The 25,276-nt window shown below is 40.4% G+C and overlaps 1 protein-coding gene across 3 annotated transcripts; it reads right to left on the reverse strand.

The window, feature by feature from the left end:
- Positions 1–1,436: 1,436 nt before the first annotated feature.
- Positions 1,437–3,915, reverse strand: LOC148022821 (uncharacterized). Of its 3 annotated transcripts, none has more exons than XM_087695745.1 (5): positions 3,306–3,915; positions 2,898–3,167; positions 2,524–2,802; positions 2,169–2,427; positions 1,437–2,005 (listed from the first exon to the last, which is right to left on the reverse strand). In XM_087695745.1, the coding sequence occupies exons 2-5, from the start codon at positions 3,141–3,143 to the stop codon at positions 1,935–1,937; spliced, it is 855 nt and encodes a 284-aa protein (XP_087551871.1). In that variant the 5' UTR covers positions 3,144–3,167; positions 3,306–3,915; the 3' UTR covers positions 1,437–1,934. The 3 variants fall into 3 exon arrangements, with proteins under 3 accessions (XP_087551871.1, XP_087551869.1, XP_087551868.1); XM_087695743.1 differs by having other exon boundaries at positions 1,439–2,005; positions 2,898–3,154; positions 3,306–3,914; XM_087695742.1 differs by having other exon boundaries at positions 1,439–2,005; positions 2,898–3,914.
- Between the last annotated feature and the right edge of the window lie 21,361 nt (positions 3,916–25,276).

Below are 25,276 nucleotides of genomic sequence, written 5' to 3' on the forward strand. Positions count from 1 at the left end.
TTTCTATTTGTCATCACCTTGGCACAATTTCACTAGGCCAATGTTTAGCTACTATAGTTTTCATGTGATACCACATTTTGGTACCTTTGCAATATTATGATTACCAAAGTTTGCAAGCGCACACTTCCACACCAAGAAAGATAACTTACCTCCCTTGCAAGGAAACATTATGAGATTCTATCTTCATAGAAACGGTTCACTACCATGCAATTTCACTACACACTAGTAGCCAAGTTCTAATTTTTTGACATTTTAAACTTTTCTTCACTCGTAAGACCTGGAAATAATTGCATCTTCAGTGTGCAATGAGTTTCTACCCTTATCTATTGGCTCACCATGCTAGGTACTCGTGGAGGATGGACCATAAATATCAAATGATGTTATAAGATAAACACATACGATACTCATATGACTAAGAATAGGCAAAGATTATCAACATTGGCAGATACAATGGCTTTCGGTTTTATTATTTCCTTTTAAGAATCGTTTTACAAAGTCCAATACTTTGCTATCTTGCATTGCAAGAAAAGCATCCTCCCAACTTGAATTGTTGGGATACATGACTATGAATGTGGGAATTTCAAGGGACTTTACACGTTCAAGCAAATTGCGCAAATAGAAAGGCATTTTGCATATATCGTAGACGGATCCAAAATCTAGTGATCTTAAAGGTAGCACAACTTGGATTGGTAAAGTTAATTTCACGATAGAGGCATCTTACTATTGTTTATAGTGTAGGGCAATGTAAAGTCCGTGGGTCTTTTCACCGATTCAATGATACTGCGGAGAATTATGATGAAGATGCTTTACTAATAAGGAGCGCATTCACATTACCCAATTGCTCTGATGTGAAAGTTGTACGAGTTCACGGATATGCCCTTGTCCCATTTCCTTGGGGATTACATTATATCTAGACGAACCATATTCAAGGAACCCACGATATACGCTCAATTTTATAGAGACGATCCCATTCCATGACATGATTAAAGTGAAACGCTGCAGGAAAGTAAGGCAAAATGGGTCTTCATGACAGAGACATGGCAGGTTGGAAATGCTCAGGAGCATGTAACCGTCTGATGATGGCAGATTGACAATGCTCAAGAGAATGTAACCGCCTGATTATGGCGGCACCGGGTTAAGAAAAGCCTGGAAAACGAATGGGAAAATCATACACGATAGCCTGTAACTGTCGAGTGGGCTTAGTAGAAGCCTTTTTGAGTCAAATAAGCTCAGCAGTGGCATTATTAAAGTTGATACTGTTGCGATCATGTATCCCATCATGGGCTCTCATGAGTCCCATCATGACAACAGCTGAAGCCTTAATAGCACGCCATGGAAGAACGTGAGAAAACTACAGTCACGCGGCTACGCATGTTGTACACAAGATGTTACCCTCTTCTGTAGCAGTAGTAGTAGCCTGGACGTGTTGTGACAACGTGCAGCAATAAAGATGGAAGCCTCGAACGTGTGTACACAGGAAAGGTGTAGAAGGTAAAGGACCTTACTGTAACACATCAGGGGATGAAAACTTTACACCCATTAATACATTCCTGCATAAAAGGCTCTGATACGGTGAATCAAGCATTAGGACTCGTGTGTAGAATGACAACACGTATTACATTGCTAGAAAACAGTTTACGTAGGAGTAGCCTCTTTGCCCACATTTATTAAGAAATGCTACAAAAAGAAGGGACTTCCTGCGGTTGAAGTCCCTTCTTCCTCAAAAAGCCACGTTGAGGCGGGTGTGTGGAGCTAAGAGGGGGGCGGGTTATATAGTATTAGGTGGCAAATACAGAGGCTTTAAGGGGGGGGCAAGGGTTAGGGTTAGGCCCTCTGAAGCGGCAGAGCATCTCACATACACGGCGATGGCAAGGATTAGGGTTAGGCCCTCTGAAGCGGCAGAGCATCTCACACGCACGGCGACGGCTCCGTTCTTAAGGGGAAGAAAAGCCCTTACTGCTCCTTTCTCCAGAGCTGCCGGTCCGAGAGTGCAAGGCAAGTGATGCTGGAAGCAACCACGGAAAATCCAAATTTAACTTACAACGAATATATCATCGGTTTTGAATTCAAAATAGCTACACGTACACCAAAGACCCTCCCGATTTCAAACACACAATATGCGTTTTTAAAACCCTAAAAAACCCAAACACTCACTTCCCAAACCCTACCGTTTTTCCTTCTGTGATTGGCTGAAGCGCTGTAAACCCTAGGCAGGAAGACCCCTGTACCCGCCTGTGTGGCGGCCGCCGCTCCTGTAGACGAGCGGCGCGTCACGGCGCCTCCATAGCCAGCAGCTGCAACCGCCTGTTGTACCAAGCCGTGGCCGAAGTCGGGCCTCTTAGTCCTGCTGTGGCTCCCTTTCCTGTTCAGTAGGTACAAGTGCGTGCTTCGAAGCTCGAACGCTTGCTGCGCTAGATACTGCCAGTCCTGCTTTAGGAAAACAAAGCTGCATATTAGATGAAGCTGTCAACACGAATTCAAATGCTGCATAACTAGCCGTCCGATAAAGAAGAAAAACCTCACCTGCAGGCTCTTACATGCCTGAGCATAATCTACACCATTGGTGAGACAAGACAACGTCTGTCTGTCGTATACTGCACTGTCAAAACCGGACTCGATTTGATCCTTGGGAGAAGCCACAGTCGGAATGTGAGAGCTGGAGCGAGGATACGAGAGCCTTTCGCCAGTACAGGAAACCTCGCTGCCGAAGCATTGCAAATGGCTACTGTATAACGGCACATAGCGTGCCTGGCTAGGAACCCTAGGCTTCGCAGCGCAAGACCAGATATCATGACCAGCAGCCTGCAGCAAAATCAGCACATTAGCGGTCGCTTACTTTAACAAGCATCAAGGTACCGTTACAGAGATACATAATAGACTGACCTACCACACCATACCTGCACAAACTCCCCGCCCCGCTCGTCGCCGCTATTCGTCAGCCTGATCGGCGGCAAGACAGGCCTCTCTTCAACTCCCTGCGCATCATCGTCGTCTTCCAGCATCGCTCGCGCTATCTGCTCCGCAAGGCTGGCTACATAATCATACTCATCATCGCTGTCCTCCAGGCAGGAAGCCGCTCCTTTCACATGTCCTGTAGGAAGGGCCGCGGCGGGAGCATAAACCTGGCTCGACGCCACAGCCATTGCACCACCTCCTGGGCACAAAAACTGGCAGCTCAAATTATGTGTCAAGCGCATCCACTACCTGGTGCTACTTCTTTTGCAACAAAAGAAGAAAAGCAGAAAAGGTAGCTTGCATTGCAGGTAGCCAGTAAAAGGAGCAGCAATCTCGCAAATGGAACACACCAAAAGGGGTCTTTTAATTGTGTTCCCCCCTGCTTTTGGAGCACCGGAGCCGCCTTCCTGCACAGCAGAACTCGGTAAATGGAATTGGGTAGGAGGGGCGGGACAGAGTGCGAGAGACCGGCTGTGTGTGAGAAACCAACCCAGAGAGGGCAAAGAGGCCCTGTGAAGCTCCTTTTGCTTCTCTCACACAAAAGGAGGGAGGAGAATGTACCGTCGAGCTATGGCTTCGCTGAGAATGAGAAAAGGGGTAAGGGCAGACAGATATTATTCCGCCCTGGCACGAGGCAGGCAGGACAACACGGAGTCCGAGAGCTGGTATGAACTTTGAAGCAAAAGACTTTACTAGCACGACCTACACACCATGTTGGTCACACACACTCTCTTACTGTCCCTGATACTGACTGGCAAGCAAAGGGCGCGAGAGGCCCGAGGAAGATAGTTCAAATTTCTTGTTACTCAGGTCTCATCATACGCAAAGAAGAAGAAGAAGAAGAAGAAAGACAATAGACGGGGGGGAGAGAGGTAGAGAGATATGGAGGCAGGGAAGTTCCCTAAAAATGACTATGAACAGAGCAGCCGAGACACTAACAGTCCGGCGCATACAAACGCGAGCTCGGATGAGGATCCTCGTGCCATCATAAAGGTCTTATCGTATCTGGCAGCTGTTTTTGCATCTGTCTTATTAATGATATATCGTATATATACATACATATATATATTATATATATATTGATTGCCATTGCCCCGCACAATTCTTAATTTTTAATCCCCCTCTCCCGAATAATACATCTATTACTATTATTCTTTCGTGCCCTTGATTCGATTTGCAAATTATATACACTTTTCTCGCGTCCTCGCTTGCCACATTCCTCGGTAGATTTTGCCATTTTCACGCGACCGCCTACTGTAGTTAAAATTCTACTTTCTTAAATAATAACAGTAATGACAATCTTGTTTTTTAAATGCTCCGCAAAGCCATTAAAACGTAATGAATATTTCGATTTCGATTTCGAGAATAACCACGTCGATGCCACGTAGTTCCAAGATCGGGTGGTAAAAAAACGGTTGTGGGCCCCACAGCGCAGGGGCTGTGCCCACGTGGCACGCAGGAACACGGGAAAACTAATCGCCGGGATGGAGGGACGACGGGTCGGGGCCGCGATTGGTTTCTTTTTTCCAAAAAAAAAAAAAATTCAAACTGCTTTCGTTTCTTTTTTGGTAGTTTTGGAAAAGATCCGCTTAAATCCATTTTATTTTCCACGGCGGCGCGGGCGGCGCGTTCCCGCACTTTTTGCGCTGTCGGAGTGTTCTGGTTGGCCAGCGGACGTGGCAGGCGCGGGGGCGGGCCCACAAGAGAGTCGAGTCAAATTTTCACGCCTGCGTGGGGGACCCGACCGTCTCTCTTTTAGAGCGCTTTCCCGCGCTCGGCCAGGAACGGCCCCGCCCCCCATACGCACGTATTTATGAAGGCGGTGGCTCCACGCAGGCTGGTATGTATATATAATAATATTTATCACTATTAAATATATCTCGCGAGAAAAATTTAGCCCTTTCTTTTTGTCTTTTTTGTCTGTATGCTGCTCCTGCACCGAAACGAGATTTTTACCCGCCTTTTTGTAAGGTCAAGACTCAAGACTCGAGCCTGTTTCCATAAAAAATGAAAAAACAAAAAGGATTTTACCCGCCTTGTGTCGCTGCAGCAGCTGCCATGCCGTGCTAGCCTATCCGCTTCTTTTAATCCTGACACGCACACTCTGCTGCTCTTCTCTCCTCGTGAGGCGCTTCATGAGAGTCTGCAAGGCCTTGCCCCACACACCCAACTCCAAGTCTCCAAGCATGGTTTTGCCCTCTTTTACCCTGTAATCCTTGGTGCGACGAGGCCCTTAATATGTATCATACTTTGCTAGCTTGCTTCTTCTTCTTCTTCTTTTTGTAGAGACATCAAAATATATTTATAAGAATAATAGAAAAAGTATGAGGTACAAAATCACAGCTCAGAATTTACAAGGTCCCAATACATATTGTTTATTGTTGGGGGGAGACCTAAGAAGACACTCTTGTTGCTGCTGCTGCTGCTGAGGACATGCTTGGGCTATCTAGTTACAAAATGAGTCCCTTTGTAGGGTGAGCCATGTTTACAGTTCATCCCAAATTATAAGCATTTTCTTTCGTGCTTTGAACAACCCAAGACATGGTGGAAGCTTGGGATCCGTAGCCATCTTCACTTTGAGCTCTTCCATCAAGACTTCGCCTTTATTCATCTCCTCTTCAACTGCATCACTTCTTCCTTTCCCTTTTTGCTCACACTCCTTAAGCCAATTTTAATGTTGTTGTAGCAATGAGTCTTCCTCTTGCTTAATCTACACCCACAGTTCAAACTAAAAAGAATTTAGAGGTTCTTCTTGTATATTCTCAAATTGGCTCTTATTCCTAGCATTCCAGGTGCTTCGTAAATATAATCCTCTTATCTAATTCCAGATTACTGATGGTATCCAGTGTACTTCCTCCCAATTAGATCTGGTGAGGTGAACTTTATGAAACAATACTTAGAAAAAATCCAATATCATGTTCTTAGCCTTACACTTAATAAAGAGGGGGGGAATATTTTCAGGTTCTCTTCCACATTTAAAACACAGTCCATTCCTTAAACCTAATTTATACGCTAAGTCATTAGTCCATAAGGCTTTATGGATTATTAACCATTATAGACAAGAAACCTTTCCTTGATTGGATTTGGGCCACAAGTTCTTAAATCTATACTCCCATTGTTTACTAGACTAGTCAAGGTGCCATCTTTTATTGAGCTTCTGGTATAGTATGCCTCTAGGCAACTCCAAGTTGGGTATGGGTAGCCGTGGTTTGTTTGGATACCAACAAAAGCCTCTAAGGTTAAAGCTTAGCTAGAGATTTATTGCTAGTTTGAGATGTTGATTCCACTTGTCCATCCTTTCTTTCAGGACCTCAATCTCATGGTCTTTTAGATTAAATATTGCTTTAAGACTGGTGTTATTCATCCAGTCTTTTGTGACATTATTCCATATGTCTCCCCAATTTTTAGTACCCTTTTAAACATATTGTGTGCAATTTGGTATTGGGCATGCTCCACATGTGATATAAAGCAACTGAACCATACCAAGTCTTTCCAACTCCATGGAAGAGTGAAGTTCAGATGAGGGGAGAGAGTGAGTAGTTGAGAGTACCTAGACCATGAATGCCAGATGTTTTTGATAAGCTAGGAGCAGTCCTTATTCTTACTTTAACTTTGCTAAAGGCTTCAACCAAGGGGCTCAATCATGTCGACCTAGTGGTCCCTTCAACTTTGAAATGGTACACACCACAATGAATTAGCACATCCTGACTCTCTTCAGGAGACTAAAAGCTTCTTACAATCTATTTTGCAACTATTCTAGTGGCTATCAATTCCAAATTGGGTAGGCCTAATCCACCTTTTTGTTTATTCAACTGCAAGCACTCCATGCAACCTTGGGGATCTTGAATCTTTCATTGTCTCTCCTAACCGTGGAAAATTCCTAGATAGGCTATCTAATTCCGTAAGTCCAACTGCAAAGGGTTTCTAGCAAGAGAGCAAGTACAAGGTGGCAAGAATATCTACTGAACCATTTGGTTTCCCAAGCGGAGGGATGTGGCCTTTTTTCTTGCTTTGATCTCAAGAGAACATCTCTTTGGTTGGCTTATCTACTTTTTCTACTTTTGATATAAAGTGAGATTTTGGAGGCATCTTCAGCTTCTTCTAACTTTCTTAGGTCATGTCACGCATTCATAAGCACACCATTAAATGAAGAATTGCCTCTGTTGATTTTTTATTCCAGTCATTGTAGCTCCAAGTATTTATTGATTTTGATCTCTCTTATTCTTAAGTTATTAATCTTCTTTATTTCTCTCAACAAATCATGAGTCTTTGCAAAACTATTGATTTCTAGGCTTGTGCTAGTGATGCATGAGTGGCAAAAGACTCCAACCATATTCTTTTGATATTATTTTGAACTTCTCTTTATTTGAATAAATCGGGTCTCTATGGAACCATCGTGCCCCAACATTCCCTAGGGCATTAGATAGTGTAAGGGTGATTAAGTAGTGGTCAGATAAGACTACATCCTTACTTTACGGCTTCAGCTTACAAATGTTGAGAGTAATCCAGCTGTCATATAGAATCTTTCTAGCATTGCTTCTCTAAGGCAAGATTGTTTTTGATTGTTGGCCCAAGTAAAATTAGTGTCCTGGCTCACATCTATAAGATCGTGGAAGGTTCTAAAGGTCTCCAAATTGTCTTTATCCTTGCCATTAATGATGCTACCTTTATTTAGGAGTCTATCCTCTATGCTTTCTACCATATTAAAGTCTCCTGCTAATATCACAGGAGCTTGAAAATCTAGGAGGCTTTGCCACAAGTTGCTTCTTTTATTTCCATTGGTTGGAGCATAGATAGAAGCAATAACAAATCCACCCATTTATGGTTGACATCCTTTGTGCATCCTATGCGTAGTCCTTTAATTTTGAAGTGGATGCTTATTGTTGCCCCCCACTCCCTGGATTATGGTTGGTAAAATTTAATTCATAATCTTTGGATAAAGCTTGTAGTTTTTTTAAAAATTAGTTGTGTCCCTACAACATTTGATTCCTGTAAACATATTATGTCACCAAGCTGAGGTTGGTTAATACCAATCCAATCCCTTATGGCCCTAGCTCTTAATGGGTGGATCAGCCCCTTAGTATTATATGATAGAATCTTGAGGGACTTAATCATCATAAATTTTATTTGAATTTTTAGGATTTTCCTTTCATGGCTCGGTCACTACCTTGTCCAAAGGGATTGTTGGCACTTTGCCCAATTTTGGAGGCTAAGGAGGATTCATTGTTTTTAATTGGGCTTGTAGAGAGAACTGACTCTAGCTAGTAGAAACTCTTGTGGTAAATCTTCCTATTTAGCATTTGAGAGCTCTATATCATTGCTTTATTCATTTAGGTCAAATTCAGGGTTAGATTGAGCCTCAATTGGAGTTGCTTTAACTTGAGTTTTCTCCACCATAACTTCCTCATTGTCAAATTCAGAATGGATATCAATGGGATTTTGAATATATAATCTAAGGGGTTAAGCTTCATGGTCTTAGGATCCCCTGCATCATCTTGGAGATCCATCACTAGGGAGTATATATTGTTACTGGCTTTCTTGTTCTTGCCTTTATCATTAGAATTATTATTTGTGGCTAGTAGTGATCATCTTCTTCTCCTCCCTATTCTATCCTTTTGACAAGATCCAAGCACTCTTTATCGATAGCATGCTGGGGGTTAAATTCCGTCTATGTTGATGCCAAGAGGCATATTTCATGGTGGATTCCGTGCCACAGTGGATTCCGTGAGGTTTTACGGTGGATTCCAACTTTGTTGACTGGGGCTCATACACAAAGTGGATTCTTTGTGCGAGAAGTTGATGGGGACGCCTATCCTTTTCGAGCGCTTCATTAATTTAGTGTGTACATGGGTGATTCCATAGCGGGTGATTCCGTAAAATACATATTAAATTAATAAATGTTTATGAGTCTAGAGTGCGCACTCGTGATAAATTAAGGTTAGGATTGATTTCTAACCAGTTGATTTATTTATGTAGCTGAAGACTGCTAGATATTCACTTTTGTCGGTTTAATTGTATTATTTTACTAATGATTGTGAATGCTTCAGTTGATGTGTAGAGATAGCAGCAGTGGCGGAGGAAAGCATTGGAGGATAGTGTGTATTCGAGTTGTCACTTATATTTTGATGGGCGCATACCTTAGGCATGGCGCCTATATTTTGTCGCGCCTATTTATTGAGGCGTTGGATATTTATTTATTATTTTGTATGCGCATGGGCGCATGATTATGATATTTGTATTTGGACATTGTATTGGATATGCCTGACTCTTTGGGCGCCCGCCCATTAGCTTTATTTCTATTTTGTGCTAAAGAAAACTCAAAAGCCAAAAGCATGCTATTTTGTAATTTGGGCTATTATTTGAGCTTGAAGATGATTAATACATAAAATACATGCTTTGTGGAGCGCTCACACAAGGCATGGGGGGAGATTGCACCCAATTGGTCTCTTGTTCATGTCATGCATGCTTTATACCTTGAGTTTTGTGCAAAAAGTAGAGTTCTTTTGTTCTTGGGGACCTTCCCGCGTTCACTGCGTGAGCATACAACATCTGATCTGTGTATCAGTGGTATCAGAGCGAAGCTGAGATCGAGAGCTTCCAATCGCTACCCATCTTGTGTGAAGGCGGAGCTCCTAGAACGATTGAGCTCTATGGTCAATCTCATCGCGAATGGTTGATACGGGTGGATTCCTAGCGGTCAAGAACCTCTATTTACAGCCTTGGATCGCGAAGGACCGGCCTGTAATGGAGGAGGACCACTCCTACATCCTCTTCTCCAAGTCGTCAATACACAAAGATAAGTTTCAAAACTTCGTAAGCTTAAAAGCTTAATATAAAGCTTATAAAGCTTAAAGAAGCTTTAGAGCTTCAAAATTTTCAATCGACGGCAAGGCGGCCTTTTCGTGCTTTTCGCGACGTCAAACCCCCCCTCCCCCCCACAATTCGACGATTTCAATCACTAAGCTTAAAGCTTAGTTACTTAAGTACTAAATCATATAAAGCTCCACAAACTCTGCAAGTTTCGTAAGTCTGCAACTCTGCAAGTCCAGCAAGTAACCTGAAGTCAAAACTAACTTGTGCTCAAAACTCCTATAAGGACTGTTCATGCGCAAAAGTACCAAACTGCAAAGTTGTTCCTTGGAAGGTTCAGTTCGCATACGCAGACTTGCTGAACCAGTTTCAGCATACGCAGAAGGTCAAAACGCAGATTTTTCAAAGATTTCAAATCTCGTAATTGCCAAAGACGAAGACTATGAAAGCCACACAAAAAATATATAAGCCTTGTACACCCGATCTTGAGCTACGCTCATCCCGCTAATTGGATTTTGAGAGTGTGAGGTCTTTTGAAGTTTTGCAAGATGATGAAACCACATATGGATGATTTAATGGCTGAAGGCGACCTTCTTGAACCTACGGTGGAACAAAAGTTGGATTTAATTATGATGCAGTTGGACGAAGAACGACGAGCCCGGCAAGCATTGCAAGTTCAATTGGCCAATTTACAAAGATCGACTACCGATAAAGAGGAACCACAATCTAAAGATCTTATCCGACGTACCATCGATGCGACTCTCGAAGCTCAATCTATCCGAAAAGAAACAAAGATAAGTAAAATAAATTTCAAATTCCGTACTTTCAATGGCACTCGAGATGGAAAACTGTTCTTGCATTTATCAGTCAGTTTGATGATTACTTTCATGAGGAAACATACGCTGAAAAATATAAAATCAAGTGTGTCACTAATCATTTAGTAGATAGAGCATCTCTTTGGTGGACCGTGGTTCGTAAGAGTATAGATTGTCCCACTACCTGGGAGAATTTCAAGAAGAAGTTTATGCAGAATTTCCTTCATTCTCAATTCCATGAAACAGCCATAAAGCAATGGGACATTCTTCAACAAAGACTACACCAAACGCTTTTGGAATGCATTACTCCAATTACGCATGCTTGAAGACGTACCTGAAGCGACTCACAAGCGCAAGTATATGTCTGGATTACTTGGGCATTACTATGCTGAAGTCCATATGCTCAAGCCTGGAACTCTTGAAGATGCAATTTCTTTAGCTCATGACACTGAAGACAAGCTTCGAGGAAGAGACAAGCGTCCACAATAATTTCAAACAAATGGTAACTATGGTTCTAAGCAAATCAATTCAAATTTTAGAAGATTCAATCAAGGTTGTTATCCTTCATCATCTTTTCAAAAGTCTTGGACAAAACCACTTGCTTTGCCATCAAATACCAATCAAAATCCTAAGCCATCTTCACAGCCAAATCCTAATATTCCTAGACTTCCTGCCATTGTAAACAATGTATCTAAAGCCAAACCTATAGTGTGTTACAAATGCCATCAACCTGGACATCTAGCAGCCAATTGCCAATCGAAGAAGCCACCTATCCATATCAACTATCTTGGAGCAATGGAAGATGAAGAACATGAAGAAATCTTTGACTTTACGGAAGATGAAGACGACATTACTACTCCTTCGGATACTTTACCAGGTATGCCAACTCCACATTCTTTACTGACAATGAAATGTTTAGTTCATGGAAAAGAAAATATCATTTTGCATGATAATGATAGTACTTATGATTTTATTTCTGCAAAGTTAGTGAAAGAATTGAAATTACAAATTGTTCCTACGTATTATCGCATTAAAGTAGCATTCTTAGGCACTAGGTATAATGGAACACAAGAGGTGCATGATTTAGAAATTCAAATTGGTGAATACACTGAAAGAAGGAATTTTCTAGTTGTACCATTACAATCCAGTGATATTATTTTAGGTATGCCTTGGCGTCATCAACATAATCCTGACATAGATTATTCCACGCATTCAATTAACATTCATTTTCAAGGAAAACATATTACATTGTATGGTATGCATGCATCTAATGCTTTTCCACTGCTTACTCATACTCAAGCTAAATGTGTATTATGCAAAAGTAGTAAATCTTATCTAATTTGGGTGAATGAACCGCAAGCTAAAGAAAAACATATGCATCCTAGGCATAAAGAATTCCTTGTACAATTTAAAGATTGTTTTGCTGAAGATATACCACCTGGCTTACCTCCTTCAGGTCCTGAAGACCACAAAATAGATTTAATTCCTGGTACACAACCACCTTGTAAAGCATCATATAGGCATAACCAGATAGAGCAAAAAGTAATTCAAACTCAAGTTGAGGAATTATTGAATAGAGGATTGATTAGATCTAGTAGTTCTCCATTTGGTGCAGCTATTTTGTTGGTAAAGAAAAGGAATAAAACTTATCGTATGTGCATTGATTATCGTGCCCTAAATAAGATTACTGTAAAGAATAGATATCCAATTCATGGGGTTGATGATCTTATGGATAAACTACAAGGTTCTGCCATATTTAGTAAAATAGATCTTAAATCTGGTTATCATCAGGTGAGATTAGATAAATGTGACATATTCAAGACTGCATTTAGAACACAATTTGGTCATTATGAATTTTTAGTGATGTCTTTTGGATTGACTAATGCACCTGCTACATTTAGTAGAATGATGGATTGCATATTTTTTAAATATTAGCATTGTGTTATTGTGTTCTTTGATGATATCTTGGTATTTAGTAAAAATGAGAAAGAACATTATGAACATCTGTCTTTGGTTTTCAACTTGTTGAAAGATAATCAATTGTATGCTAATCCGGAAAAGAGTGAGTTCTTTCAAACAGAAATTGAATATCTAGGTCATATTGTGTCATCAGAAGGTATTAAGGTTGACCCTAAGAAGATAGAAGCAATATTGAACTGGCCTATACCTAAAAATGTGCATGAGTTACGTTTTTTTCTAGGTCTTGCTAGTTTTTACAGGAAATTTGTGCGAAATTTTTCATTACTTGCTTTGCCTTTGACTAAACTTTTAAGGAAAGGTATTGTTTATCATTGGTCTGAAAATCAACAGAAATCTTTTGATTTATTGAAATATGCATTAACCCATGCTCCTGTATTACAACTACCTGATTTTAATAGACCATTCTTTTTAGTAGTTACTAATGCTAGCAAATCTGGAATAGGAGCCGTACTTATGCAAGATAATCATCCCATAGCCTATTCTAGTTGTAAACTGAAACCTTCTGAACTTAAATATTCCACATATGATAAAGAATTATCAGCTGTGGTACAAGCTTTAAAACAATGGAAATATTACTTAATGGATTCTGAGTTTATGATTAAGACTGATCAACAAAGTATTAGACATTTACTTAGTCAACCTCAAATATCTGATTGACATATCAAATGGGCAGCCTTTATTCAGAGTTTTCATCCCCTTATTCAATATCAACTAGGTAAAGAAAATGTAGTGGCCGATGCATTAAGTAGAAGACCGACTATTCATAATATTTCTGTTATATCATTTGATTCTCTAACCCCTATGAAAGATACATATCATCAGGATATTACTTTTCAAGCTGATTGGAATAAATTAGTTGGAAATAACTGGATTCCAATTGATTCACTGTCTTATAATGATGGATTCATGTTTTATGAAAAGAGATTATGTGTTACAGTTCCATTTAGATCTTTTGTTTTGAATGAGATTCATTGTCCTCCATATCAAGGTCATAGAGGTATCATATCTACTTTGCATATATTGACTGAAGATTTTTATTGGCCACATATGGACACTGATGTATCTAACTTTGTTTCTGAATGTTTGATTTGTCAAAGAGTTAAGAGACATCATGGTAAACAGTATGGATTACTTATGCCTTTATCTATTCCATCAAGACCATGGGAACAAATTTCTATGAATTTTATTACTGGTTTACCTAATACTAAAGCTAACCATGACATGATTTGGACTGTAGTAGACAGGTTTAGTAAACAAGCATATTTCATTCCATGTAAGAAAACTTTAACAGCATCTCAGGCAGCACAATTGTTTTTGAAAACTGTTTTCACTAATCATGGATTACCAAAAGTTATTATTTTTTACCGTGATTCTAGATTTTGTAACAACTTTTGGATTACTTTGTTTGCTAACCTAGGAACAAAGATTGATTTCTCATCTGCATTTCACCCCGAAACTAATGGACAAACAGAAGCCACCAATAGTATTATTTTAGATCTTTTACGTGCTTACACTATTTCTAAACCACAGACATGGGACACACATTTGCATTTACTGCAATTTGCATATAACAATACACCACACACATCTATAAAAAAAAGCACCGTTTGAAGTGATTTATGGTCATAGATTATCTACACCTATTGCATCTTTATCAAATAGAATTCAGAGTGCTGATGATATTGCCAATATGCATGCTATTATTTTTTATGAGGTTAAAGACATGATTGCCAAAGCCCAGCAATCGTATACAAAACAAGCCAATAAGAAAAGACAGGCCATGAATTTCAAAGTTGATGACTATGTTTGGTTGAGAATAGAAAAACGTAGATTACAAAGTGTAGATAAACACCTAGTTGTGAAATTAGCACCTAGATTCTATGGACCATTTAAGATCATTCACAAAATCAATGACAATGCATTCAAATTAGAACTACCACCTCATTGGAAAATTCACAATACATTTCACATTAGTTTATTACGACCTTTTAGAGGCCAATTACCTGTACACCCTGTTTATGAAAATCCACCTTTGTTAGATGAAGAAACTGAAATACTTGAACCTGAAGCTATCATAGATACTGACTTTATGACCACTAGAACTGGCCGAAGATATTCTAGATATCTAGTCAAGTTTAAAAACCATCCTGTTGAAGAGGCCCAATGGATACACGCTAGAGACTTAAATGCTTTCCCCACTCTATTAGCTCCACATTGAGCTAATAGCAATTAAGGACAATTGCTATCCCACCCTGGGGGTATGATGCCAGGAGGCATATTTCACGGTGGATTCCGTGAGGTTTTACGGTGGATTCCGTAAACTTTGTTGACCAGGGCTCATACACAAAGTGGATTCTTTGTGCGAGAAGTTGATGGGGATGCCTATCATTTTCGGGCGTTTCATTAATTTAGTGTGTACATGGGTGATTCCATAGCGGGTGATTCCGTAAAATACATATTAAATTAATAAACGTTTATGAGTTTAGGGTGCGCACTCGTGATAAATTAAGGTTAGGATTGATTTCTAACCAGTTGATTTATTTATGTAGCTGAAGACTGCTAGGTATTCACTTTTGTCGGTTTAATTGTATTATTTTACTAACGATTGTGAATGCTTCAATTGATGTGTAGAGATAGCAGCAATGGCGGAGGAAAGCATTGGAGGATAACGTGTATTTGAGTTATCACTTATATTTTGATGGGCGCATACCTTAGGCATGGCACCTATATTTTGTTGCACCTATTTATTGAGGCATTGGATATTTATTTATTATTTTGTATGCGCATGGGCGCATGATTATGATATTTGTATTTGGACATTGTATTGGGTATGCCTGACTCTTTGGGCGCCCGCCCATTAGCTTTATTTCTATTTTGTGCTAAAGCAAACTCAAAAGCCAAAAGCGTGTTATTTTGTAATTTGGGCTATTATTTGAGCTTGAAGATGATTAATACAGAAAATACATGCTTTGTGGAGCGCTCACACAAGGCATGGGGGGAGATTGCACCCAATTGGTCTCTTGTTCATGTCGTGCATGCTTTCTACCTTGAGTTTTGTGCAAAAAGTAGAGTTCTTTTGTGCTTGGGGACCTTCCGACGTTCACTACGTGAGCATACAGCATCCGATCTGCGCATCATATGCTTAGCCACCTATATTTACCTCGTACTCAATGTTCGCACACCTTTACACTGCAAGTGGTGGCTGCTCATCACTATCATCTCTATTCCTTATTCTTTACTATGATTGAATAATAAATGAGAAGGCATGTCACACATTGTGGCTGTTGGAAGCTTCCACACACCAGTCTTGCACTCTCTTGTACAAACCTCCATAGCTCTTGCTCTTTTGCTTTCATTTCTACTCTTATCTCTCCCTCCTACTCACCCTTTCAATTGATATTAGAGTGGATATTTGAAGAGCTTCAACCATTCAACTCTTGCTTAGGAAAGAGAGCTTTAGTCCCAACTATCATGGCAGCCATGTCTTCAATCAGGTAAGTATTTTCTCCCCACCTTCCCCAGCTTGTTTCTCAACTCTCGAAGAACCTTTTGTCAATGTAAGTAAACCAAAAGGGTCAATAGCAATAGTAGGAGAAGGCTCCATACACAGTAGTCCACAATTTTTGGTCCATTTTTAGGATGCCTATCTTGTTCATTTTGCCTCTCCCATTTTGTTCCCATCACTTCTCCTAGTATTTACTTAGCTATTGGGTGCTTCTTTTGACACTTTTGCCTCCATCTTTAGCATCCTTTGGGAAAGAAATCACTGGTCATTGACTACCATTTGTGGACAGACCTACTGAATATTTATGCTTCACATATGCTTATTCATTGAGATTTTAATGATGGGATGATGTATTGATACTTGGGGATGGTCTATAAATTGATTAGATCTCATTTTCTTGGCCATTGGAAGGATCTTTGATATCATAAACAATGGACAATAAATATATGCTTTGAATGTCAATGCAATCTATGTTTTCATGTTGTTTAGGAATGCTCTTTGATCATATGTATGCTTGATACTACTGGTCATGTATGGATATACTCCTCCTTTAATACTTGAGCTTTGATTTTAAGCTTTCTAACACCCATATATTATAGAGGTCACAAGATCCTATGATTTTTTACTTAGGGGATCTAATGCTTATGATATTTACATGCTCCTAGATGTATTCTTTGGTATCTTTGGGATTTTGGATATTATGGAGTATATGTGTTGAGCTTACTTTAATTTTGGATACTCTAGTTTGCTTCTAGTGGGATAATTTTAAGATTTTATTATAGATCTTGGCTTTTAGAGATAGTGGGAGTATCTCATATATGCTCATTGATTTATGCAAACATTGTCTTTGTAGTTGCTAATCATAGTGGTCTGATTTTCATTTGATTTTTTGGTTACCCCATTTTCCTTCTATTTGATAGGTTATCAGTTATGGATACATGCTTTGTTATGTATTGAACTTCACTATTCATGAGCAGTGAGTTGGTTATAGCTTGATAGATCTCTCTATTGCTCAGAGATCTCTTATACATACTTCACTACTCATGAGCAGTGAGTTGGTTATAGCTTGATAGATCTCTTTATTGCTCAGAGATCTCTTATACATACTTCACTATTCATGAGCAGTGAGTTGGTTATAGCTTGATAGATCTCTCTATTGCTCGGAGATCTATTATGCATAGTTAGCTCATTTACTCCGTTACCCCTTGGTACGAGATGCATCCATATATCTAACACTTTTTTGGCTCTTTGACAATATTTGGTACTTGAAGTTTTCTGCTCTTTACTAGTCACTGCTAGTTGCATTGTAAGCCTAGTTATTATCCAAAGTTTTTTGACAGTGAGAGCATTTTGTTTTGGACATTTTCCTACATTGGAATTCTCTCATTTAGCGCAATTTTATGGATAGCATTGATGTACTTCATCTTTGAGCTATTTTATTGAGGACAGACACTTGTTTTGGGCACTTTAATGCTTCTATTTTGTAGATGACAATACATTGCTTTGCACTCCCCTTTTTTACATATGCTTTCGACTCAATTTTGGGACTATTCTACTGAAATTATAGCAACCCATATTCTCTTCATCTTGTAGTCATTATGGCATGTGCTTCTAGTGATAATGTTATCTAACATAAATAAGTTGGATGGTAACACTTTTTAGCTACTCAAATATATAAAATTGGCAAGTTTTTTCCAAAAAAAGTAGATGAAGCTATTAAGACTCAAATGTATAAAGCAAAAAATTATTGATATTGACACTTGGCAAGCCACATAAGGCCACGATCATTTGGTCTTTGTCTAAGCAAGTATATTTTAATATCCTTGAGACTATTAATAGTGCATGGCAATTATGGGAAAAGATATGTGATCCTTATGATAAGTAGAGCCCGACTTCATAGTTATATTGGCTTAAGAAGCTTGTGGATCTTCGTATGAAGGAACTTCTATGTCTACACATTTGGATGAGTTCCATTCTATTTGTAGCTAGCTTACATTGTGTTATAAGATCCGAGATACATGCCCCACTTTCTTATATACTTAAAATATATACGGTGAATATTATGCTGGCGCAGAGAGAGAACAGATGAGAGAGAGAGAGAGAGAGAGAGAGAGAGAGAGAGAGAGAGAGAGAGAGAGAGAGAGAGAGAGAGAGAGAGAGAGAGAGAGAGAGAGAGAGAGAGAGAGAGAGAGATTGACAACACACTAGGCACTGAAAGATGGGCCAGTCCCCCCCTTGTGGAAGATTGTTCGCAATGAGATGATAAGAGGGTCGAGATGGCTAAGGTTCCATATGCATCAGTAGTGAAAAATTTGATGGATGTCATGATAGCTATTTGTTCTAATATATCACTTTCAATGGGAGTTATGATATATTATATGTCAATACTTGATTGTTGGCAACATTGGGATGTTGTGAAGGGAATCATAAGATACTTGAAAGACATTGCAAATATATGCATTTGCTATGGTGGTTGGGATACTACAATCATGGGTTACATTGACTCCCAGCTATGCAAGACATGCAGAGAGTAGAAAGTCCACCTTTGGGTATAGTCTTCACTTTTTCTGGAGGTGTTGTTTCTTGGATGTCCAAGGTGTAGAAATGCACAGCCTTATCTACTATTGAGGTAGAGTATATAGTAGCTATTGAGGCTTGCAAGGAGGCCTTATGGTTAGGATGTTTGGTGGCAAACCTTGGTATTACTATTACTTCTACACTACATTCAGATTCTATGAGTGCCATTCAATTGGCCCATAATCTAGTCTTATATACAAAGACTAAGCATATTGAGGTGCGCTTCATCAAAGAGGTGGCATAGGACAAGTCTGTTGACCTTATTAAGATCTCCATTGATGAGAATTCTACAGAATTTCTCACTACAAGTCTCTCAACGGAATGTTTTGCCTTCCTTAGAAGGTTAATGGACATAGGATGAGATGATGTCTTTCATCATCTTATTATACTTAATGTACATGTACTTTCTCTTTTTTCTTCTACTCCTCACTAAGGCACGTTCACCTTTAAGGTAAAGGTTGTTGGGGGTAAAGGCACTTGTGCCTAGTCGCCTACATTCACTCACTATACACTGCACCCGCACACTTGTACATTGCAGGTGGCAGAGGTGCCTATCACTATTATTTTATTTTTTATTATTTCAATGACTATTGAATAAGGGAAGGTTGTTCATGCATTATTATTATTGGAGTTTCCACATACATTCTCTCTCTCTCTCTCTCTCTCTCTCTCTCTCTCTCTCTCTCTCTCTCTCTCTCTCTCCATCCCTTATAGCTCTTGTTTTTGCTTGTGTACTTCCACTCGCTCTCTACCTTTCAAGGGTGGCTTAACATGATCAGATGTAGAGGAATCTTTACTCTCACTGAAGAGGTGAACACGAAGTATGTTGATGTAGCCCCGTCTCTCATGCTCTCATAGTTCAAGGCTGGCATAATGCTAGCACGATGTTAGAGATATTAATGACCATCATAGTAGAGACCCATAGTAGAACAAGTCTAAGTCTAGATCTTATGGATTGGGTCACAACAAATCCCATCGTCCTAAGTCTTCACTTACATGCAATTATTACAAGTAGAAGGGACACATATAGCCACAATCCTAACGGCCCCCTAGAAAGTCCCCAAATACACAAGCAAAATGGCTATGTGTAAAGCCATTATATTGATTAAGTTTTAAGGTGGATATTTATATATTCTTCATCTTTAAATTATCAGCATAAAATTCATATTATCCTCTTTTTTTAGTAGTCCAACTAATAACCTTCTTTGCCTACTTACAATTCACTAAACATCACTATTTAACTTTCATTTTCAACTACAACTATAATATATAAATTCCATTATCTTCAAGATTTCTACCAAAAAAATAACTTATTTAAAAACTCTTAATCCATACTTAATTTTTGCTAATACCTTAGTACTATCACTAATATTTATTAATTACTATTTTAGTATTAAACTATATTTAATAAATAAAGTATATATAAATAAAGTTCATTGAAAAATAAAATATGAGAAAATTCTAAAAAATAAATAAATTATAGTCTATTTTTAATATTTCTTTTAAATCACTCATTATCAAAAGTTATTGATTTTTTATTACTATTATCTAGAAAAATAAAAAATATTTAACGGTCTAGGGCTTAGGGTTTGCTATAAATAGGCAACCCTAGCCAAAGTTAGGGGCCTTTTGTCATTATGAACTTGGAAGTCATGTAAGTTTTCTTGGTAGTCACATTAGTTCACGTCTTTCACCTCCATGGAGGTGAGTTTCCATGACACTAGCTTGTTTCAAGAATTTCTTTCATGTTTCCTTAGGTTAATATATTTCAGCTTCATTTCCATGTCAATTCCTTGTTGATTCCATTAGATTAGGCCAGTTTGATTAAGTTAGAAGATCCCTTCATTTCAATGGTATTAGAGCCTTGCTTTGATCCAAGGCAGGCTTTAATTCCATCATTTTTATGATTATGATTTGGTTGGGGAGGTCATTTTCATGGAAGATCTAGTTACAGGCATCATTTATGTGTAACTGGAGTTGAAGACACAGTTACATGGTTTGGTTTCTTCTTGATAGTGACTAGTCAGGTTGTACTACTTCAAACTGTGGTTATTTAGTGCTTCTTGACAGAAACATGGGGGCAAGATGGAGGTTCATAGCTACTTTGGTAGGTTGTCATCAAATTTTACTCCATTTTGGAGGCATATGGACCAAAAGAGGGTCAACATGGTTGGAGGACACTTAAACCATGGTTACTTTTGAGAAGGAAGGGTTTCTTTTTGAGACTTAGTCTTTTTCTCTTCTGTTCAAGTTACCTACAAGCTTCCATTGAAGCTATGGTCCAAGAAATCATCTTCCATTCCACTCCAATGGCTTCAATGGTTTGTTTGGTTTCTTAGTCTTGAATTTATGGCTTTTAAGCTCTCCATGGAGCACCTATAAGCCATGATTTGGCTTGTAATGTCCCCCCTCCCCCCCCGCCCCTCCGTGACCCCCGTGTCTTTCCCATAAGAACCCCCCGTAAAGAGTTTTTTTTTTAATTTTTAAATTTTTTTACCCTCCCTCTCTCTCCCCCTGCCGTGTGCATGGCGGGGAGAGAGTGAGTAGTGAGAGTGGGGGGGCATGCAACCCCCCTAGATGGCAGGAGGCACCGTCCTCCCCCCCCCCCCCCCCCCCCCCCCCCCCCCCCCCAAGCCACCTTCCCCCCCCTTATAACAATGCACCCTCACTTCCCCCCAGCTTTGCGGCAGCAGCAGCGCCCCCCTTGGGCCTTCTGTCAGAGATCCCCCCAGACTGTGATCTGAGAAACCCACTCCCCTGTGCTCAGCGAACGAGAAGAAGAGGGAGAGAGGGAAGGAGAAGAAGAGGGAGAGAGAAGAAGAAGAAGAAGAAGAAGAAGAAGAAGAAGAAGAAGAAGAAGAAGAAGAAGAGGGAGAGAGAGGAGAAGAAGAAGAAGAAGAGGGAGAAGAAGAGGGAGAGAGAGGAGAAGAAGAAGAAGAAGAAGAAGAAGAAGAAGAAGGAGCAGAAGAGGGAGAGAGAGGAGAAGAAGAAGATGATGATGAGAAAGAAGAGAACTTGAAGAGAAATCAGAAGGCCAAACACAAAGACTCGTTCGCGGCCATCAAGAAATCAAGGACACTCAGGGTTATGCCGATGCATGAGACCGGAAGTCTGTGGATGGCTCATGACACCTAGCAAGACGACATTGACCACCCCCTTGAAAATGGTGTCCTCTAATCCTCCCGCTATTCTTATTGCTTATTGTTCATGGTTTTCTCCCATACTTAAAGTGCATGATTATGAAAAGTCAAGTGCATGAGATGCACGAATAAAAATTTCTTATGGGAAAGACACCGGGGGAGCACGGGGGTCACGGGGGGGGAGGGGGGGACATTACATCCTCTCCCCCTTAGAGGAATCGAGATGTCCTCATCTCGAGAAGAAACTGGGGAAGACAAGCACTAGTGGGGCTTATGACCTGCGGGTTAGGACCCACCATGCATCCGTTGCGCAACTCTAATCATGCAGCACTCAGTCCTTTAACGTTTTCGCTCTGATACCAACTATAACGTGCCCGCTCCTCAAATCGCGGAACACGTCTTAGTAGTCCATCAAGAGATATATCTAGAAGATGCCGCCCGGCACTCCCAAGGAATGACACGGGGTTTGCCAACTAGGGTCTCTCGAGTCTGCCCCGCAACGGAACTTATCCTATCGTTCCCACTAGGATCGACCTGAAGTCTGGGTTTCTTGTAATCTGGTCTTCCTAACAGCCTTCTAGCGTCAGTCTACAACTGCTCCACTTTGCGCAGACACAACTGGGCCAAAGCAGACTCATACCGCACTTGGTTCAAAGAGAATGGGAAATGAGAGGGATGCATCGCTCGACCTCTCTACCCGTAGGGCATAGTCCCATTCCGGTCTCCTAAATTGTTATGAATTAGGGTTCTAACCAACATTGTCTAAGGTCATCGTTCGACTTTTCCTAATATTCCTCGTTAACATTTCCTTTGAGAAAAGCTCTCGACTAACCGAGGCCACCCTTCCGCAGGATAGACCCATTGGTCACATCCACCATGCTTCCCTCAGGGGTTGTTTTAGTTATCTAATTACCTACCACATTATGTTCGACACATAAAAATAGCTTTCTTAATTAATCCTGTTAATCACAGGTTCCTGTACATAATTTAGGGCACTGACACGAAAACAAGATAAAACACTTCCTTAACTTATCTTCAAATTAATGTTTGTCTCCCACCCATACAAGAGAATTAAGTGTTCCTTTCTGCCTCCGCAGAAAAATCCTTCCGTCTCCTGGCAATAAAATCCGAAGGTTTTTCCTACCAAGATTCTGCCTTGTAACTAGTATCCAGAGCCTCAGGATCCCATCTCGAGTCATGTAGAACACTTGTGTAGGGTCCGGAGGCATTGGGATTTATGGCCAAAGCCCCTTCTGGCACCCAAGCATCCTCCTACGCCAAGTAATTTCCATGGAGAGATCTCTCGTGGCGGGTTTGGTCCACATTCTTGGCGCGGATTCATAACCCCCTCGATTAGGGTTTGGTGGTTCACGGGGGTAGCTAGCGCCATCCCTCCTTAATTATCCCTTTAGGAAATCATCCACAGCTGAAGCAACCGGCCTAACATCCTTTAACTAGGGAAAACATCCCTTTTGTTCCCATGGTAATCAGTCATCACAGACCCAGCCATGAAATCATCAATCACAAACAACTTGGGTTAGCATCTAAAACCACATCAAGTAATCACCTTGCTTACGATCCACCTATCCTTAGTAAGATTCTCTCCCCTTACCAACGCAACCAATCAACATTCACTTGGAGATACCCTTTTCAAACAACCAAGCATAACTTGGGTCAACAATCCATTTAGAGTTAGGTCACCAACTTCTATTAAGCTAGGAATGTATCCATTTGCGATAGTCTAGAGCAAGATTGATAAAACAATTTGCAGGCAATTATACTTGACCTCTTAACTTCTTTCGAAGCTCTCTTCCCCTTGGTGTTCCTTGTGGTAACTTAGTCCTAACTCAAAGCATTTGATTGGTCAACCAAGGCAACGGACAAGCCTTATTTGCAATCCATCCAATAACCTTTTATTCTTCCAGTTCTTTACTCGTCTCTCTCTAACCAAGTAAAGTTAACACACTTGGCAATGCAAGACTTTTCACCTAGGCCTTCAGGATACAATCTAGATGCATGCCTTCCTTCCATCTCTCTTAGTGCGGTACTATGCAGAATTCTCCAATCAAACTTACCCATCATGCACATGGTGTGTTTAATATATTAGTACATCCTAAAGGACCTTTAACTCTATTTATTCCTGGCAACGAATACTTATTCCTAATGCACTGGATCTAATGTGACTTGCATATATGAAAGTCTAGGTTTCTATCCATTGGTGCAATTGCATCCTATGAACGGAAACTAACATTTCATGTGTTTAATTTTTTTATGCATATGTAAATCATGATTTTTATTGGTTAATTTAAGCATTGCTCTACGTGAAGGTCTATCATTTTATGTAAAATTTATGAAAACCTTATCATTTCATGTGCATCAATCCATGCAGAATCCATTCTATATGTCCACTTGACTCCCATGCAATCATCTCGTATTTACAATATTTCATGTACTAGGCTAGTCAATATTTCATGCAACTCATGCACTTGACTTTTCATAATCATGCACTTTAAGTATGGGAGAAAACCATGAACAATAAGCAATAAGAATAGCGGGAGGGTTAGAGGACACCCTTTTCGAGGGGGTGGTCAATGTCATCTTGCTAGGTCTCACGAGCCATCCACGGACTTCTGGTCTCATGCATTCATGTAACCTTGAGTGTCCTTGATTTCTTGATGGCCGCGAACGAGTCTTCGTGTTTGGCCTTCTGATTTCTCTTCAAGTTCTCTTCTTTCTCACCTTCTTCTTCTTCTTCTCTCTCTCCTTCTTCTTCTTTTTCTTCTTCTTCTTCTCTCTCTCCCTCTTCTTCTTCTTCTCCTTCTTCTTCTTCTTCTTCTCCTTCCCTCTCTCCCTCTTCTTCTCCTTCTTCTCCTCCTCCTCTCTCTCCCTCTTCTTCTTCTTCTTCTTCTTCTCCTTCTCTCTCTCCTCCTCCTCCTCCTCCTTCTCCTTCTCCTCTCTCTCCCTCTTCTTCTCCTTCTCTCTCTCTCTCTCTCTCTCTCTCTCTCTCTCTCTCTCTCTCTCTCCCTCTTCTTCTCCTTTCCTCTCTCTCCCTCTTCTTCTCCTTTGCTGAGCACCGGGGGGGGGGGGGGGGAGGGGGGTTCTCATATCACGGTCCGGGGGGGGGGGAGGACTATGCCTCCTGCCATCTGGGGGGGTTGCATGCCCCCCTTACTCTCACTATTCACTCACTCACTCACTCTCTCTCTCCGCCATGCACACGACAGGGGGAGAGAGAGGGAGTGTAATTTTTTTTAAAAAAAAATTAAAAATTTCTTTACGGGGGGTTCTTATGGGAAAGACACGGGGGGAGCACGGGGATCACCGGGGGGGGGGGGGGGGGACATTACATCCTCTCCCCCTTAGAGGAATCGAGATGTCCTCATCTCGAGAAGAAACTGGGAAAGACAAGCACTAGTGGGGCTTATGACCTGTGGGTTAGGACCCACCATGCATCCGCTGGGCAACTCTAATCATGCAATACTCAGTCCTTTAAT

This window comes from Lygodium microphyllum, chromosome 16, assembly GCF_053477565.2.
Source record: "Lygodium microphyllum isolate KBCC chromosome 16, Lygodium_microphyllum_v1.1.10, whole genome shotgun sequence".
Lineage (NCBI taxonomy): Eukaryota > Viridiplantae > Streptophyta > Polypodiopsida > Schizaeales > Lygodiaceae > Lygodium > Lygodium microphyllum.

What these genes read in the sequence shown, in the direction of transcription:
- LOC148022821 (XM_087695742.1), bottom strand. Translation starts at nt 3,197, where the DNA reads ATGCGCTTGACACATAATTTGAGCTGCCAGTTTTTGTGCCCAGGAGGT. An exon ending in GGGGCGGGGAGTTTGTGCAG is followed by an intron (nt 2,803 to 2,897) that starts GTATGGTGTGGT and finishes ATTTTGCTGCAG; the next exon opens with GCTGCTGGTCATGATATCTG. An exon ending in CAATCACAGAAGGAAAAACG is followed by an intron (nt 2,006 to 2,168) that starts GTAGGGTTTGGG and finishes GGTTGCTTCCAG; the next exon opens with CATCACTTGCCTTGCACTCT.